Source organism: Mustelus asterias, chromosome 10, assembly GCF_964213995.1.
Source record: "Mustelus asterias chromosome 10, sMusAst1.hap1.1, whole genome shotgun sequence".
NCBI lineage: Eukaryota > Metazoa > Chordata > Chondrichthyes > Carcharhiniformes > Triakidae > Mustelus > Mustelus asterias.
The window spans coordinates 13,816,597-13,834,708 of NC_135810.1; the positions used below are offsets into that span (position 1 = coordinate 13,816,597).

Sequence of the window (18,112 nt, forward strand, 5' to 3'; positions counted from 1 at the left end):
GATGGTGGCACAGTGGTTAGCACTGCTGCCTCACAGCGCCAGGGACCCGAATTCAATTCCCAGCTTAGGTCACTGGGCTGAGTTCGCACATTCTCCCCGTGTCTGCGTGGGTTTTCTCCGGGTGCTCCGGTTTCTTCCCACAATCTGAAAGATGTGCTTGTTTGGTGCGTTGGCCATGCTAAATTCTCCCTCGGTGTACCCGAACAGGCACCAGAGTGTGGCGACTCGGGGATTTTCACAGTAAATTCATTGCAGTGGTAATGTAAGCCCACTTGTGACACTAATAAATAAACTTTGAAAGACTTGCATTTATACAGCACCTTTCACACCCACAGGAACCCCCCCATTCCGCAAATGTACTTTAGAATCATAGAATCCCTACAGTGCAGAAGGAGGCCATTCAGCCCATCATGCCTGCACCAACAACAATCTCGCCCAGGCCGCGTTCCCATAAACCCACAAATTTACCTTGCTAGTCCCCTGGCATTAAGGGCCAATTTAGCATGGCCTGTCAACCTATCCTGCAAATCTGTCGACCATGGGAGGAAACCAGAACATCCAGTGGAAACCCATGTAGACATGGGGAAAACGTGCAAACTCCACAAAGACAGTGCCCCAAGGCTAAAATTGAACCCGGGTCCCTGGCGCTATGAGGCAGCAGTGCTAACTACTGTGCCACTATGCCACCCTTTACAACCAATGAATTACTTTTGAAGTGTTGTAACATGGGAAAAGCCAATTTGTGCGTAACAAGCTCCCACAGGTCCCCCTACCCATGTACCAAGTTCTTTTTTTCCAAGCATACTGTGTACCTCCTTGAATGCTTAATTTTTTGGGGGCATGTTGACAAGCTGTGTTCATAGTTGGAATGGATATGGGATTAGTGCGCCTTTTGGTAGATATTGTCAGTGCCAACTCGATGGGCCGAAGGGCCTTTTCTGCACTGTATGACTCTAGAAAACCTACCACTTCTCCCGGCCCGGAATCGGGGCAGGCGAGGCTCCCGGAACAGAAATCCTCCGTTGGCCTCGGGCGGAATTTTACGATCTCACCCAAGCAAGGCTGTAAATCCCGCCCTATGGGTGGGATTTTACAGTTTCCCTCGACCCGAGACCGGAAAACCCCGTCTGAGGTCAATTGTCAATCCCATTGTCCACCCCTTGCCCGCTCCGATTCCCATGGCGGGCGGGGTGGTAGAATTCCGGAGTATATCTTGGGCAGATGCCAGTTTCCCCACTTGTGTACTGTCTAGCCAGCTTCAAACCTTCCAAGCAGCATTCCCCTATTAGCTAATGTAATGATATTGCTAGTCGGGGGGTTTAATCTCGATGGGCTTTTCTTCCTCTGGGTTGAAGGCATGTCTGTTTTTCTGGAATGATGCGAGTTATTGCTTTCAAACCACTGATTTGAAATAAAGCCCCCCGAGCAAAAAGGTGTGTGTGTGCACAATCATCACATGCTGTTAGCCAACTCAGAAATGTTGCTTAATATGTTTTAACACCCTGCTTTTGGAAATGTAATGTGGTTCGCATGAAGAAAAGTAGATTAGCTTAAGATACAAATACTATATTCCACAAACAATGTTGCTATTTACATGACGTTTTCCCTGAGAACACTTCTAAGCATTGCTGCTTTTTTTTAAAAAGAGCTCCCTTGTAATCAGTTTCTGTTTGAAGTCCAGTTCTATCTTTGCACAACATCTGACAGCACAAACAGGCGATTTGGCTCAATAAACCCATGTCAGTGTTTATACCACACTGAAGCCTCCTCCCATCTCTCATATATCAACATATCCTTTCATTCCTAAATCCAAAAGCGAACTGCTGCGCGTGATGGAAATCTGAAATTAAAAACAGAAAATGCTGCAAATACTCAGCAGGTAGCATTGGTGGAGAAAAAAAAATTAACGTTTTAGATCAATGACCTTCCATCAGAAGTGGAAGAAGTTAGAGGCTCATTTCTCCCACATGCATTTACCTAGCTTCCTCTGAAGTTTGCGATATTTGTCTCGAGTATTGGGCGGCACGGTGGCACAGTGGTTAGCACTGCTGCCTCACAGCACCAGGGACCCGGGTTCAATTCCGGCCTTGGGTCACTGTCTGTGTGGAGTTTGCACGTTCTCCCCATGTCTGTGTGGGTTTCCTCCGGGTGCTCCGGTTTCCTCCTGCAGTCCAAAGATGTGCGGGTTAGGTTGATTGACCATGTTAAATTGCCCCTTAGCGTCAGGGGGACTAGCAGGGTAAATACGTGGGGTCAAGGGGATAGGGCCTGGGTGGGATTTTGGTCGGTGCAGACCCGATGGGCCGAATGGCCTCCTTCTGCACTGTAGGGATTCTGTGATTCCATTCCAGCAAGTACCACATTCTTGTCACTCTCGAATCTTCTTAAAGGTCAGTTGTACCATTATGCCTTCTGGCTGAAACGGTTTGTGTCTCTATGTTGACCAGCCTGTGCCTGGGTGGCAGAGTGGAGAGTGGCATGGTAGCAGAGTAGTTAGCACTGCTGCTTCACAGCGCCATGGACACGGGTTCAATTCCGACCTCGGGTGACTGACTGTATGGAATTTGCATGTTCTGTTCGTGTCTGCCTGGATTCCCTCCAGGTGGTTCGGTTTCCCCCCTCATTCCAGAGTTGTGCGGGTTTGGGTTGATTGTCCATGCTAAATTGCCCCTTTGTCATGGGGATTAGCAGGGTAAATACAAGGGGGTTACAGGGACAGGGTAAGATCTTCTGTCAGAGAGTCAGTGTAGGCTCGATGGGCCGAATGGCCTCCTTCTGCACTGTAGGATTCTGTGAGGTGTTTGTCACTATGGGACAGAGCAGGATAATGTTTTCTGAAACTGCTGTTTGACATGACTGAAAAATGTAACAAAACTGTTTTTGGGAGGTGGTCGTTCTGGGATTGATGTGACTCATGCTAGTTCGCTCCTGTATGAAGAGTCCTTTGTTGGAGGGGAGCGTTATGCTTTCTACAGCCTGTTGATTCTAGCCTGGTTTTGTACCCTTTATTTTTTGAACAATACCCTGTTTATGCAGCGCAGCACCTCGGCTTCAGAGTGCGGTGCAGCCTGTGCTTGTATGCTAATCTGCAGAATGCTAAAAGGCAGAGACACCGAGCTTCTCCCACAGGGCAGGGGTGAAGAAAAATCTTAACTTGAATCAACCCACGGTGCCCTCATACACTGTGTGACTGACTGCAGAGTGGCATCAGCAGACGCCTGGTGCTGTACGTGTATTCTTCCAAGTTTCTAGATCTGCAAACATTGCTTGTGTAATGCAGCAACTTAAAAATGAGCCAAGAGTGGGTGCTTCCTGACAAGAGATGATGCTGAGAGGGTTGTTTGTCCAAATCCAGACAGGATATTTGATTTGATTTATTATTGTCACATGTATTGGTATACAGTGAAAAGTATTGTTTCCTGCACACTATACCGACAAAGCATACCGTTCATAGAGAAGGAAAGGAGAGAGTGAAGAATGTAGTGTTACAGTCATAGCTAGGGTGCAGAGAAAGATCAGTTATAAGGTAGGTCTATTCAAACGTTTGATGGCAGCAGGGAAGAAGCTGTCCGTCAAAGCTGGCTCCTGCATACACAGAGCCACACATGTCACGTGTATTAATATACAGTGAAAGCTATTGTTTCTTATGCGCTATACTGACAAACCCATACCGTTCATAGAGAAGGAAAGGAGAGAGTACAGAATGTAGTGTTACAGTCATAGCTAGGGTGTAGAGGAAAGGTCAACTTAATATACGGTAAACGCAAAATACTACAGGTGCTGGAATCTGAAACAAAAACAGAAAATCCTGGAAAATCTCAGCAGGTCTGAAAGCATCTGTGGAGAGAGAATAGAGCCAATGTTTTTAAGTTTTTGACGAAGGGTCATCTAGCCTTGAAACATTGGCTCTTACTCTCTCTCCACAGATGCTGTCAGACCTGCTGAGATTTTCCAGCATTTATCTGTTTGTGTTAATATACGGTAAAGTCTGATGGCAGCAGGGCAGAAGCTGTTTTTGAGTCGGCTGGTATGTGTTGGATATTGTCATCTGATTAGAATCTAGAAAGGTTATCCATAAGCACTGAAGTTGATCTTTACATTTTGGGACTTTGTTGAACAAATTGGGCCAGGATTTCCTGAAAAATAACAGTCAGACTAATGGCCCTTCCCGAGTATTGCTACGCAGATCACACAGTCACTTTGATAAAGGCCAGATGCTCAGGTAAATGCAAAGAAATTCAGGATCTGCGGTCTGCTGTTCACCATTCCACCATTAGCTCCCTGAGAATGATATCTCGCCTTTTGGCTCCCCTTCAGGATGCACTGAGTATCGTGATGTGCCTATGCTGGCATTGTTGCTATGACTAAACTCAGCACCGAATATTAGCATTATCTACTTCCATCTAAATATCCTTTCAACAATGTGCTAAGTCCTAATTACTGCCTGTCAGCCCCTCTGGCATTGAAAAATTAACTTTTACAAGCCTCACATTTCATTCCTTCAGCTTTTGATTGTTGGAGATATAAAATACACTTAATATATTTTTAAATTTCTGCCTCTTTGTTTTTTCTCCCTTAATCCAGTCTTTTTTTCCCTTCTTTATTGGGATTTTTGTACCTTACTCATCATTATTCTAATGTACTTCAGACTCTGCTGTTCATGAACAGCATTTCAGTCTGATTGGGTAAGAAGACATTTGGTTCATGTGGGTCGCAGATACCCTGTCGAGGGTGCTGTGTTGTTTTTACCTCCCACTTGCATGAACTGCCTGACTATCATAAAAATCTTGTTTTTATCCCAACTCAGTCTCTCAACCTTTTCAACAAGGTTCTATCTATGCCACAAGATTGCCTTAATATCCATGCATCTCAATTTTAATCTGGTAATCTCATGCATAAGACCATCACAGCCAAGAGCAGCACTAGTTCTCCTGAGCCTGTTCCACAGTTCAGTAAGACTGCCTAAACTTCGATTACAGCACTTTCCGCCTAAGCCCCAAATCCTCAACACCATTATCCCAAGAAACTCATCTCCAAACTCCGTGGCTTGGGCCTCGGCACTTCCCTCTGCGACTGGATCCTGAACTTCCTAACTCTCAGACCACAATCAGTAAGGATAGGCAAAAACACCTCCTCCATGATCATCCTCAACACCGGTGCCCCACAAGGCTGTGTTCTTAGCCCCCTACTATACTCCTTATATACCTGTGACTGTGTGGCCAAATTCCCCTTCAATTTGATTTTCAAGTTTGTTGACGACACCACATAGTAGGTCAGATCTCAAACAATGACGAGACAGAGAATCTGGTGAACTGGTGCGGCAACAATAATCTCTCCCTCAATGTCAACAAAACAAAGGAGATAGTTATCGACTTCAGGAAGCGTAAAGGAGAACATGCCCCTGTCTACATCAATGGGGACGAAGTAGAAAGGGTCGAGAGCTTCAAGTTTTTAGGTGTCCAGATCACCAACAACCTGTCCTGGTCCCCCCCATGCCGGCACTATAGTTAAGAAAGCCCCACCAATGCTTCTACTTTCTCAGAAGACTAAGGAAATTTGGCATTTCAGCTATGACTCTCACCAAACTTTACAGATACACCACAGAAAGCATTGTCTCTGGTTGCATCACAGCTTGGTATGGCTCCTGCTCTGCCCAAGACCACATGAAACTATAAAAGGTCATGAATGTAGCCCAATCCATCACGCAAACCAGCCTCCCATCCATTGACTCTGTCTACACTTCCCGCTGCCTCGGCAAAGCAGCCAGCATAATTAAGGACCCCACGCACCCCGGACATTCTGTCTTCCTTTGGGAAAAAGATACAAAAGTCTGAGGTCATGTACCAACCGACTCAAGAACAGCTTCTTCCCTGCTGCTGTCAGACTTTTGAATGGACTTACCTTGCATTAAGTTGATCTTTCTCACACCCTAGCTATGACTATAACACTACATTCTGCACTCTCTCATTTCCCTCTCTATGAACGGTGTGCTTTGTCTGTGTAGCGTGTAAGAAACAATACTTTTCACCGTATGTTAATACATGTGACAATAACAAATCAAATCCTCTTGATTCCCTTTGTTCAAAAAATCTGTCTAACTCAGTCTTGAACATAGAAAAGGAGGCCACTCGGTCCATTGAGTCTGCACCAACTCTCTGACAGAGCATATTACCCAAGCCCACACCATCCGCAACCTATCTCCCTAACCCTGTGCATTTACCCTGCTAATCCCCCTAACCTACACATCTTGGGACATTAAGGGGCAATTTAGCATGGCAAATTCACCTAACATGCACTCTTTGGACTGTGGGAGGAAACCAAAGTACCTGGATGAAACCCACACAGACACAGGGAGAACATGCAAACTCCACAAGATAGTCACCCAAAGCCGGAATTGAACCTGGGTCCTTGACACTGTGAGGCAGCAGTAACCACTGTTCCACTGTGCTACCCAATATACTCAGTGACTGAACCTCCACAGATCCCTGAGGGTGGAAAATTCCAAAGATTCACAACTCTCGAGTGAAGAAATTTCTCATCACCTTGATAAATGGTCGATCCCTTATCTGGAGACTCTCCAGCCTGGGAAACAACCTCTTCATATCTATTTGTCCAGCACTCTATCTGTTTCAGTAAGATCCTCTCATTTTTCTCGGCCCGTTCTATTGACTGTAACCTCATTGGATGGCCCTATCATCTCGGGATGTAATTTATTGAACTTTTGTGCATTCCATCGAAGGAAAATATATTCTTCCTTGGGTAAAGAGACCAAGTACTTTAGGTGTGGTCTCACCAATGTCCTTGATGCTCTATATTTTAAATTTATCATTTCATGAGACATTGATGCCCATCCCTAATCACCCCTGAGGTAGTGATAGTGGAGGTGGTGGTGAGCCACCTTCTTGAACCACTGCAATCTCCCTGGTTTTAGGTGCACCCACACTGCTGTTAGGAAGGGAGCTGTAATAAGACTGATCTATTCTTACACTGTTGTATGGATGAAGGGGTTGACGTATGAGGAGAGATCAAACAGTTTGGGCTTGTACTCGCTGGAGTTTGGATGGATGAGAGAGGATCAGATTGAGCTGGAAAAATTTTAAAAGGGATAGATAAAGTAAATGTAGACCAAATGTTTCCTCTTGCAGGACAATCTAAAACAAGAGGTCACAGGTATAGGATGAGAGGTGGTAGATTTAAAACAGAGATGAGGAGGAACTACTTCTCACAGAGGGTGGTGAATTTGTGGAACTCGCTGCCCCGTAACATGGTAGAGCCTGAATCGTTGCATGGTTTCAAGAAGGAGATAGATATATTTCTTATAAAGAAGGGGATAAAGGGATATGGGGGACAGGTGGGGAGGTGGATTTGAGACCAGAGAGATATCAGCCATGATTTGATTGAATGACGGGGCAGGCTCGAAGGGCTGAATTTGCCTACTCCTACCCCTAATTCCTATGTTCCTATCAGACATCTTCTGAAAATCCATGTGTTTGCTGATTCACATCTATTCACTGAATCTAATCAATGAACTTTGTTGGGCCACTTGCCAAAGGTAGATATAAATCTACCTTTGAAGCTCCTTCATTTTTAATTTTTGTTGTACTTCTGACAAATATTTTGAAGGCAAAAAGGTACTGTTGAATAGCTGGATACAAACAAAACTCGGCACTATAGTCGACTTGGGTACACACAGCACTCGGCACTAAGAGTACTCAGACTTCCAAGTTTTAATTACTTGTGCACAAGTGAGAACACAATACAGTGCAAAACATTGCAAGGTGTTCTGATGATTCATACAGAAAATGTAACAGTTATAGTTCACTGTTCTTTGCTTTTTGGAATTTTGTTATTGAAAAGGGTCTTATTTTCAGACTGTGGCCAAAGCTGGAAGCAGTGTCTATGGAACTAACACCAGGTTTAGATTTAGTCGCTGATTCTGAGTACACAAGCGCTGGCCTCACTGAAGGCCTTGTTTGGCTAATAATCATTTTCCATTACTTAACAGAGTTGTTTGTCATAACTTAATTTCCACAATTGTTGTAACTTAATTCTTCCCGACCAGCATCTGCATTTTGTAACTCTTTTAACTATAGTTTCACTATATTTATTGCTTCATTTGAAGTGAGCATCCTTAATCCTGCAGAACAAAGTGAATTAAATATTTCGCCATAGCTGGAATTACAATTTAATTTCCACAGTATCCTGGCTTTATGTTGTAGAGAAAATTTAAGATCATTTTGACGAAGAAGTCATAATTCAAATGTTGTATCAACATTATTTCTTCTCTTTCAGGCACCGAGCATAGACGAGAAAGTAGACTTGCATTTTATAACCTTTGTAAATGTTGATGGCTATCTTTATGAACTGGGTAAGTGAATCTTAGTTTTGTTTATCCTTTCATGTGGGTGTCACTGGCAGTGCCAGAATTTGTTCCCCACGCCTAATTACCCTTGAACTGGGTGGCTTGGTAGGCCATTTCAGAGGGTAGTTAAGAGTCTGCCGCGGGTCTGCATCAAATGTAGGCCAGACCGGGTATAGATAGCAGATTTTCTTTCCGAAAGGGCATTAGTGAACCAGATGGGGTTTTACGACAATAGTCATGGTCGCCATTAACTTTGCAACAATTCCAGACTTTATTAATTGAATTTAAGTTCCGCCCACTGCTATGGTGGGATTCGAACCCATGACCCCAGAACAATAGCCTGGTTCTGGATTCCTAGTCCAGTGACCACTATGCCACCATCTCCTCCTATGGCTTGGGTGAGTGGAAATACATGCAAGATTGTAATGCTTTATAAATCATTTATACAAATACTTGTCCAAAGATCACCTTTAAAATTCCCTGTCTTCCCATTGAAAGTAGTTAGAAGTCTCGCAACACCAGGTTAAAGTCCAACAGGTTTATTTGGTAGCAAAAGCCACTAGCTTTCGGAGCGAATTTTGCTACCAAATTGACCTGTTGGACTTTTAACCTGGTGTTGTGAGACTTCTTACTGTGTTTACCCCAGTCCAACGCCGGCATCTCCACATCATGATTCCCATTGAAAGGACATGTTTAAAAGCAACTCTTTTTATCATCAGATTCCCCCTTCAATCCATTATCTTCTTCCTCCTGAAAGGTTCTCATGATGTGGAGATGCCGGTGTTGGACTGGGGTGGGCACAGTAAGAAGTCTCACGACACCAGGTTTATTTGATATCACGAGCTTTTGGAGCGCTGCCCCTTCATCAGGTGAGTGGAGAGTTGGGTTCACAAACACGGCATATATAGACAAAGGCACTTTCAATTATTATCTTGCAATTGTGCCTTTGTCTATATATGCTGTGTCTGTGAATCCAACTCTCCACTCACCTGATGAAAGAGCAGCGCTCTGAAAGCTTGTGATACCACATAAGCCTGTTGGACTTTAACCTGGTGTCGTGAGACTACTTACTGTGCCCTGAAAGGTTGGAAAACCTGCAAAAGTCAATTTATACAACAGATTTACAATGCCAGTAATACTTAGAAAGTTGTCTTTCAGTGCATTGAAATTGGAGTAAATTCACAGATAATGTATTGTTCATTAGTTTAGGAATGTGCAGAGGAGATTTACTGGAAGGTTAGCAGGGATGAGTGACTCCAGTTACATGGAGAGACTGGGAAAAACTGGTAATGTTTTCCTCGGAGCAGAGAAGGATAGGGGAAGATTTAAACAGAGGATCGAATAAATATAGGGAAACTGTTTGCAATGGCAATGGAACTGGTAACCAGAAGCCACAAGTTTAAGATGTTTGGCAAAAGAACCAGGGGCAAGATTTTTTGTTTAAATACCGTGAATAGTTGTGATCTGGAAGGAGATGTCTGAAAAGCTGATAGGAAGAGTTCCAATAATAACTCTCAGTTAGATAAGTGTTCAAAGTGGAAAAATATTCCAGTCTCTGGGGTAGAGCAGGGTGGTGGGACTAATCAATAACCTCTTTGAAAGAGATAGCACAGGCACAATAGACTGAATGGCCTCTTTCTCTGTAACAATTATTTTTATGGTCAGATTTCCCCTTTTGTTCCATTATCTCCCTTCTTGAAAGGTTGGAAAATCTGCAGCGGCCAATTGATACAATATACTTACAATGACATTCGAGTTTGTAGAGCCAACTTAACTTCGTTCAGAGTATCTGGATATAGGGCTGCCAATCCTCAGATTATCCAGGAACCTCCCAAAATGGAAAATTAATCTCCCCATTGTGGCTGCTAGCAGTGCATGAGAATGTGGAGATCACAGTGGTATCAGTGGTCTGTACCTATCGACTATATTCACCTGCTTAAGGGTGGTGTCACATCCTTGGAGCTTCTCGCCCCATAGTTGCCCATGTAAGGCCATAAGCCAAGGCTGCCAACTCCAAAGAACCCAACCTTTACAAGCTGAATATAAGAACATTTGCAACTGTGTGATCGAGCATCATGTGATCAAGTGTCAGGGATCTAACCTCCTGTATACCTTGCAAGTTGGCAACCCGATTGGAAACCCAACCTGAGGAATCTGTTCACATTTGGCATGCCGCCAAACCAGGTTTGCAACATACTTGAACAAAGAGAAGAACCCCTTGGGCTAATTGTTGGAAGGGTTCATGTACCAGATGATGAATGTGCTTAAAGCCGGTAGGGACCACAAAGGTTGGGCGTCTCCATTACAATTCTTTGGTGGGATCCAGCCTTCTTTATTAGTTTGTGTTTTGGCCACTCATCCTGTCTGAACAGGTTAAATAAACTAGTCAGGTCCTTTAGTACTGAACAAAATAGTTCATTTCCAAACAAAGCAGTCATTCTACATCTTCTCCCAGTTTCTGATGAGTCTGTTCACTGTCTTTTTTAAACCTTCTACTGATGTTTACTGTGTTTATTCAGCGGGTTAGGTTATTCCACAGGAAGCATTTCAAATTTCCTCAATTTATTTACTTTTCTTCCGTATCTCTTGTTTATCACTTTCCCTCTTCCACCTACCTCTTTTCTCTATCACTCTAAGTCTCACTCACTTTCCGTTCCCCTCCCTTCTTTCTTGCCTTCATCTCTGTCCCTTCCCCGTTCTCCTTTCTTCTCCTTTTCCTTACCCTCCCTCTCTCTTCTTGCCACCCCCCCTGCTTCTTTTCTTTCTCGCACCCCCTTTTCTTTTCAGTCATTTCTCCCCCACTTTTTTTCTTTCTCCCCTCTTTTCTCCTCCCTTCTTGCTTTCCTCCTCTCTCCTCTTCCCATCCCTTCCTCCTCTCTCTCTCCCTTTAATCTTTCATAGCTTTGGAAACTTTTGGCCTGCTTTGTCCAGTTTTCATAGCTACTTGCAAACCCTTGAGCATTTGCTATCGTCAACGATTACATCATCAGTATGACGCATTCTTCCAATCTGTCACATTACATGAGCCTTGCTTCAATTACTGAACTTACTGTCATTGTTTTGTCAGAGAAGGCTTGAATTCCTAGCCGAGTCATTGAAACCTTCGTCATTTCTGTGGCAATTGAAGTTGTTTGCTTAATTCTCCTGCCTTGTTTTACGAGGAACCTGCAATGCAAATTTCTGAACAACTTGATAAAATATTGTTGAGTTGCTCTTGTGAAAGAAATGTCACCTTTTGGCCTAACATAGCAGCCCAGAATCACGTTATTTTTGATAGCTGGTTGTTCATTGCAAGCAGAAGGCTGATTTCTCCACAGATGATTGTTTTTGTGGCGGGGTGGGGGAGAGGGGGGGGGGACTGTGTTAAATTTTCCCCTTTGCGTTCTCTGCCTGTAGGTGCTAGCTTCCGAAGTATGGTCCAAGGCTGCTGACTGCCCATCATCTGGTGGAGCACCCAAGTGGTCATTTTGCATGTCGGATAGAATCCCTACAGTGCAGAAAGAGGCCATTCGGCCCATCAGGTCTGCACTTACTCTCTGAAACAGCATCCCATCCGGGCCCTCCCCTTCAACCTATGCCCGTAACCCTACGCATTGTACTGTGGCTAATCCCCCTAACCTACACATCCTTGGATGCTAAGGGGCAATTTAGCATGGCCAATCCACCTAACCCGCACATCTTTGGACTGTGGGAGGAAACCGGAGCACCCAGAGGAAACCCACGCAGACACAGGGACAACATGCAAACTCCACACAGACAGTAACCCAAGTCGGGAATCGAACCCGGGTCCCTGGCGCTGTGAGGCAGCAATGCTAACCACTATGCCAACATGCACCCAGGTTTACACTCCTGCCTCACAGTGCCAGGGACCCAGGTTCGATTCCTGGCTTGGGTCACTGCCTGTGTGAAGTTTGCACGTTCTCCCCGTGTCTGCGTGGGTTTCCTCCGGGTGCTCCGGTTTCCTCCCACAGTCCAAAGACGTGTTGGTTAGGTGCATTGGCCATGGTAAAGTCTCCCTTAGTGTCAGGGGGATTAGGAGGTTAAATACATGGGAATGCGGGGATTGGGCCTGGGTGGGATTGTTGTCCATGCAGGCTCGATGGGCCGAAAGGCCTCCTCCTGTACTGTTTGGATTCTATGACATTCTCGGTCTTAAAAATTTCAATTGACTCAACATCAACACCGTTTGGGGGATCAGATTCCACATTTCCAATATCCTTTGCATCTGTAATTTTAAAAAGAAGTACCTCTTGATTTCACAGCCAATAGCCAAGTTCTAATTTTAACACAGCGTCTCCTTGTTCTGTATCATTATTTTCAAAACCGCAAATTGTCAGCTGGTATTGTGTAATGCCACAATGCATAATGTTCAACCAGGTGACCTACTGGTGTAAAATGTTAAGCAACGTTGGTCATGCTTTGATTTTGTTAGCACGGTGAGTGGAATTCTGCTTCCCGGGTCCCAATCCCAACATCAGGCTAAATTCTGTGCCGGGATCCCAGCAAGAATGTGGAATTGGACGTTACAGTCGAATCAGCCATGATCTTATGGAGTGGCGGAGCAGGCCCGAGGGGCCAAATGGCCTTCTCGCTCTCCTGATTTACGTGCTCATTTGTAAGTAGTTGTGGGAGGACTCTAGAAGAGGTTTCCACGGCGGAAGTCAATTACGAGGCTGCCCCCGGAAGCCACATCCAATTAAGGAAGCTCCGGAGCTGAGAAAGCCAATGTGTCTGAGATTCTGGGTGGCTGACACTGGGGATGTGCTGATGCCTGCAATGGTGGTTTGCCCTGGCTAAGGTAGAGTAAAAGACCAGGATAGCCAATGAGATTGCACCAGGTAAAGCCTTGGTTTAATTTGTCAAAGCCATCTTGGCCTTTTGGCTCAGATGAAGCGTTATATCAAGCCGGGGAGGGGGTGCAATGCCTCCTCCTGTCAGCTTGAATCTTGTTTGTCCCTCACGTGGCGTCCATGAATTGGATTTAATTTGAATTGGGTTTTTTGGTTGGAATAAAAGTGCCAAAAATAAATAATGTGACCACAGGTGGCGGGCCGCTGTAACCGGGGGATACGGTCGGGTATCCATCACCCTACTGAAGCTGCCCTTTTGACACAAGGTGGCAAACTGGCATGCCGATCAGTAGCAAGAAATTGCCAGTGCGCCAAACTCCAAACCTGCCTCTACCTCAAGGCAAGTTCTGCCCTGTGGGTGTGGAGTCTGGGAACTTACTGTTTGGACCACAGCAGACTCGCAAAGGGACAAAGCTGGACTAAATCCACTTAATACATGCCTCCCTGGTGGACAGTTATTGACTAGCAAATAGCATGCAGTAAGGCAGAATAATTTCCTGGTTTGAGAGATGTGTGTAGTGAATGATTTATTATTTAATGTAATGATACATTTATTAGTTTGAATTATAATGACTGAGAGTACATCTCTTAAAGCTCCTGTAAGATTGATGTGATTTTACATTATCCAGATGTGACTGTTTATTGACGCTGTCTTTCAGTGTCGCTAGGCAACAATCACTGATTTGATGATCCAAAATTACATTATTTGGCTCTAATGATATCTGACATAATTCAGGTGCTGAACTGGACACAAGAATTACAAGTTATCATTTGATGTGTCATTATGTTGTCTCATAAAACATGTGAAAAGTATCAATAGTCTCTGCTTCAAGTACTTACTCTCTGGAAATGCCATCTTCTTCGCTTGGGACTCAAGTACTGTCTGCTTCCTTTGCCTCCTGAAGAAAGAGATTTATATTGTAATTTAGTCCTTTAGCTCAGTTGGCTGGGCAACTGGTTCGTGCTGGAGAGCGACGCCAGCAGTGCGGGTTCAAACCTCAGACTGGCCGAGGTTATCTCAACCTTGTCCCTCACCTGAGGTGGGGCGTTCCTCGGGCTAAATCGCCACTATTCAGCTCTCCCCCTCAAAGGGGAGAGCAGCTATGGTCATCTGGGAGTATGGTGACTACTTTTACTACATCAGTGTTGGGTCCATTCATTCATTTGAAGAGACGAGGACAGTACTGATACAAGTTTTAAAATGGTTTCTTTTTATTGAAAAGAACTAACATGATAGAAGCAAAAAAGCAAACTTGGAGACTGGCTTTTCAGTCAGGTCCTCTACAAAAGAAATGTACTGAAATGAGCGGAATCTAAGAACTGAACTTGAACTGAACAAAGTCAAAATATATTTCAACCCTTGTCTCATTATTAGAAGTGTTTTTTGCATGCTGTCTCCGTCTAGAAAAACCATCCTCACAGCTGCTGTTATGGGAAACTGTTGTTTGCCTGCATTGTGTACCCTTTAGGAATGCAGTCAATTTTTAGCTAACCCATCATGTCTTCTGATTCTACATGTAGTCAAGTTTAGCTACAATCATTCAGCTTAGCAGAGTGAGTTAACCCCTACAGTCTAGCATTTAAATGTAATTGTGGATAGGCAGAAATAGCTTAAAATGAAGTCTTTGCATAGACTGAAGCAAAGAGGGCTAAGCATACACAGGATCCCTCAATCTGAATGTCGTAAAGCATTTCCGAACAATGAGTTTCTTTAATGTACGAGTAATGTTCCCCATCATACCAAAAACAGTATTTTTTCCCCTGAGGGTATATGCAGATGGCTCATTTGAGAGACCCCTGCCTATAACGCGTTGAATGGATCAAAACTTGGGTGCTCTTTAATTTCCTTTCCACTCCATGTGTATAAGTTCTATCTTGACTGCGTAAATCGTGCCTCTTTGTTGTACATTGGTTTAATGCTATGGATCATCAAAATTTAAAGACTTTTTGGAGGAATGGTGCCCAAAGTCATCTCCCCCTGCCTGCCCGGTTGTCTGATTTTATTCGGTGAGTAGTTAAATCATCCCCTGGTATGAGGTTTGACCTCCCCCCACCCCCCACCCCCCCCCCCAGGTCGGCGCTGAGTTGGCCTAGGATATTATTCGGCAGTTGTGTTGTTCGACCAACTGGATCATCGTTCACATGTGAATGTCTTGGAACATCAAATCCGACACTGATCTTGCCTATCCTTCCAGATGAATTTTAATTGTACGTAATCTTGGAAAGTGAGCCATGGATACAAGCCAGTCATTTAAAACTGAGGTGCATAAAAATCTCTTCTCGTAGGGGGTGGTGAATCTCTAGAATTCTCTGCTCCAAAGGGTAGTGGAGGCTGGATCATTAGAAGTATTCAAAGTGGAGGTGGATAAATATTTGATAGATTGAGGAATAGAGGGCGATGGGGAAATGGCACGGAAAAGGATTCGAGGCCGGCATAGATCAGCCATGATTGTATTGAATGGCAGGGTAGGCTTGGAGGGTCTGGTGATTACTCCTGCCACCATTTCTTGTGAGAAGCATCGGGATGCTGCTGTCTCAACCAAACAAAACTGATTCGACATCCATAAGTGAAGTGTTTGATGTGTCGCTCATGTTAAAACCATTTGCCGACTTTGTGGATAATGGTTCCATGCCTGGTTTTCCTGTACACTGTATTGGGTTTGTTCCAAGATGATCACTCACCAAGGGGTTAGGATGTTACAATTGCTGGCGTGAGCATAAAAGGTGGACCATTTTATTGTTCTCTCACTCTCTCATCTCCTCGCTTCCTTGTAATCTAATACAATCATCTTCTCTCACAGTGAACAGATATCCACACTGTCCTTGCAGGCTTCAACTGAAACTTCCATTGGTTTTAATTTATTTGCTTTTTTTTGGTGGGGGCGTAGCGAGGTTATATACTGGGTGGGATTTTCCAGCCGCGCTCGCACCGAATCTGGAAAATCCCACCCGAGATCAATGGATCTCTTCCATGGTCCACCCCTCACCCACTCTGATTCCCATGGCGGGCGGAATGGAAAGCTTCGCCCCATTGTATTTTTATGTACTAAAAAGTTGACAATTTGTTTTATCTGCCACGAATAAGATTTTGTTTGGTTTCTCCGACACAGATGGCCGTAAACCATTCCCTATAAATCATGGAGCTACCACTGCTGATCACTTTCTTGAGGTAAGAGTGGGGTCTCGCATCAGTGTTGCTTAAGAAGGCAGTCCCAAAAATAAAGGAAATAGTCTAGATACAATCCCAACAGAATCATCGAATCCCTACAGTGCAGAAGGAGGCCATTCGGCCATCGAGTCTGCACCGACCACAATCCCACCCAGGCTTCCCCATAACCCCATTTATTTACCTTCTAATCCCCCTGACATTAGGGTCAATTTATCATGGCCAATCAACCTATCCTGCACATCTTTGGACATGGATGGAAACCGGAGCATCCGGAGGAAATTCGCACAGACACGAAAAATGTGCAAACTCCACACAGACAGTGACCCAGGCCGGGAATCAAATCCAGGTCTCTGGCGCTGTGAGGCAGCAGTGCTAGCCACTGTGGCACCATGCAAATAGATGTTCTAATCAACTGAAAATTGTGTCTCGATGAACGTGGGCTCAAGACGTTAATTCTGAAGTAGCTGATGACTTGCTTTGGAGTATTCCGTTCAAAGCCATCCTGCAAAATCAGTATTTTTCTTTCTAAGCACATGGAATAAGTTATGTGATTTTGAGTTTGATGGACAATGATAACGCCGATAGCTTCCCTTGGGTAAATGTTCCTTTAGGCACTTGATTAAGTAAATCCCTTGAGTTATCACTCCATTTAATATTTAATTGCTGCTAATGACATTTCGGTGTGTAGCAGGACAGACGGTCTGGAAATCCCCCCAGCTGCCTGAGAAGAGTCCTGAAAGACAGAAAATTGTGCACCTTCTGAACCCACAAGCAGAGATTGTCATCGCATCAGAGTGGGGCTCCTGAACCATGCCAGAGTGTTCATTCCTGCCAGTGTAGGGACAGGGAGGGAAGGGTGCAAGAGTGGTAGTGTGCGGGAGTGCAGTTGTTGAGGGGGCAGGGGCTGGGATTTGCGAGGTAAGTATCAAGTGGTGAATTATTTTTAGACCAAATGAATTGAGATCCTTGGACTCTGTACGGTGTGGAAATTGGAAAGCTGCATAGCGTGATCAACCTTTGATTTCTTGAAAGCATGCCAAGCCAGGCCAGACGCTGAGATTGAGACAACTTTTGTCTGTCTGTTTTAGATTACTCACTCCTTCATAAAAGTTCCCAAAAAAATTGAGTGGAGTGATTCATAAGATATAAGAGCAGAATTAGGCCAATTGGGTCTCCTTCACCATTTGATCATGACTGATATGCTCCTCATCCCCATTTTCCTGCCTTCTCCCCATAACCCTTCAACCCATTACCAATTAAAAATCTACCTAACTCCTCCTCAAATTTACTCCCTATCCCAGCATCCACTGCACTTTGGGGTAGCGAATTCCACAGATTCACAACCTTTGGGAGAAGTAGTTTCTCCTCAACTCTGTTTTAAATTTGCTACCCCTTATCCTAAGACTATGACTCTCGTCCTAGAATGTCCCACAAGAGGAAGCATCCGCTCCATGTCTACTTTATCCATTATTGCTGTTCCAACGTTTGCTGTCAAATACACAACAGGATATTAATACCGTTGGCATTAGCAATGGGATATTAATGATATTTTTTCCCAATAATAAAACAATTAAATGACCATGAGGATATTGAATTATATTATTCTTTCAGTCAAACAGTCCCCAATCAGCAAGTTGGAGTGCATGGGCCAAATTGAAACAGAACAAATCAAGGTCATTTATATCACAGGATATTAGAACGATGCCTTTGGAGCACATTACTGCTACGGTT

At 44.3% G+C, this 18,112-nt stretch overlaps 1 protein-coding gene across 3 annotated transcripts in view; it reads left to right on the forward strand.

Moving 5' to 3' along the window:
• The window catches only part of uchl3 (ubiquitin carboxyl-terminal esterase L3 (ubiquitin thiolesterase)), a 61,652-nt gene that overhangs the window by 42,803 nt on the left and 737 nt on the right, over nucleotides 1–18,112 (forward strand). For all 3 annotated transcript variants that reach the window (XM_078221591.1, XM_078221590.1, XM_078221592.1), the window contains 2 exons: nucleotides 8,293–8,368; nucleotides 16,323–16,381. In XM_078221591.1, coding sequence (XP_078077717.1) covers nucleotides 8,293–8,368; nucleotides 16,323–16,381 — 135 coding nt within the window. The remainder of the gene's footprint in view (nucleotides 1–8,292; nucleotides 8,369–16,322; nucleotides 16,382–18,112) is intronic.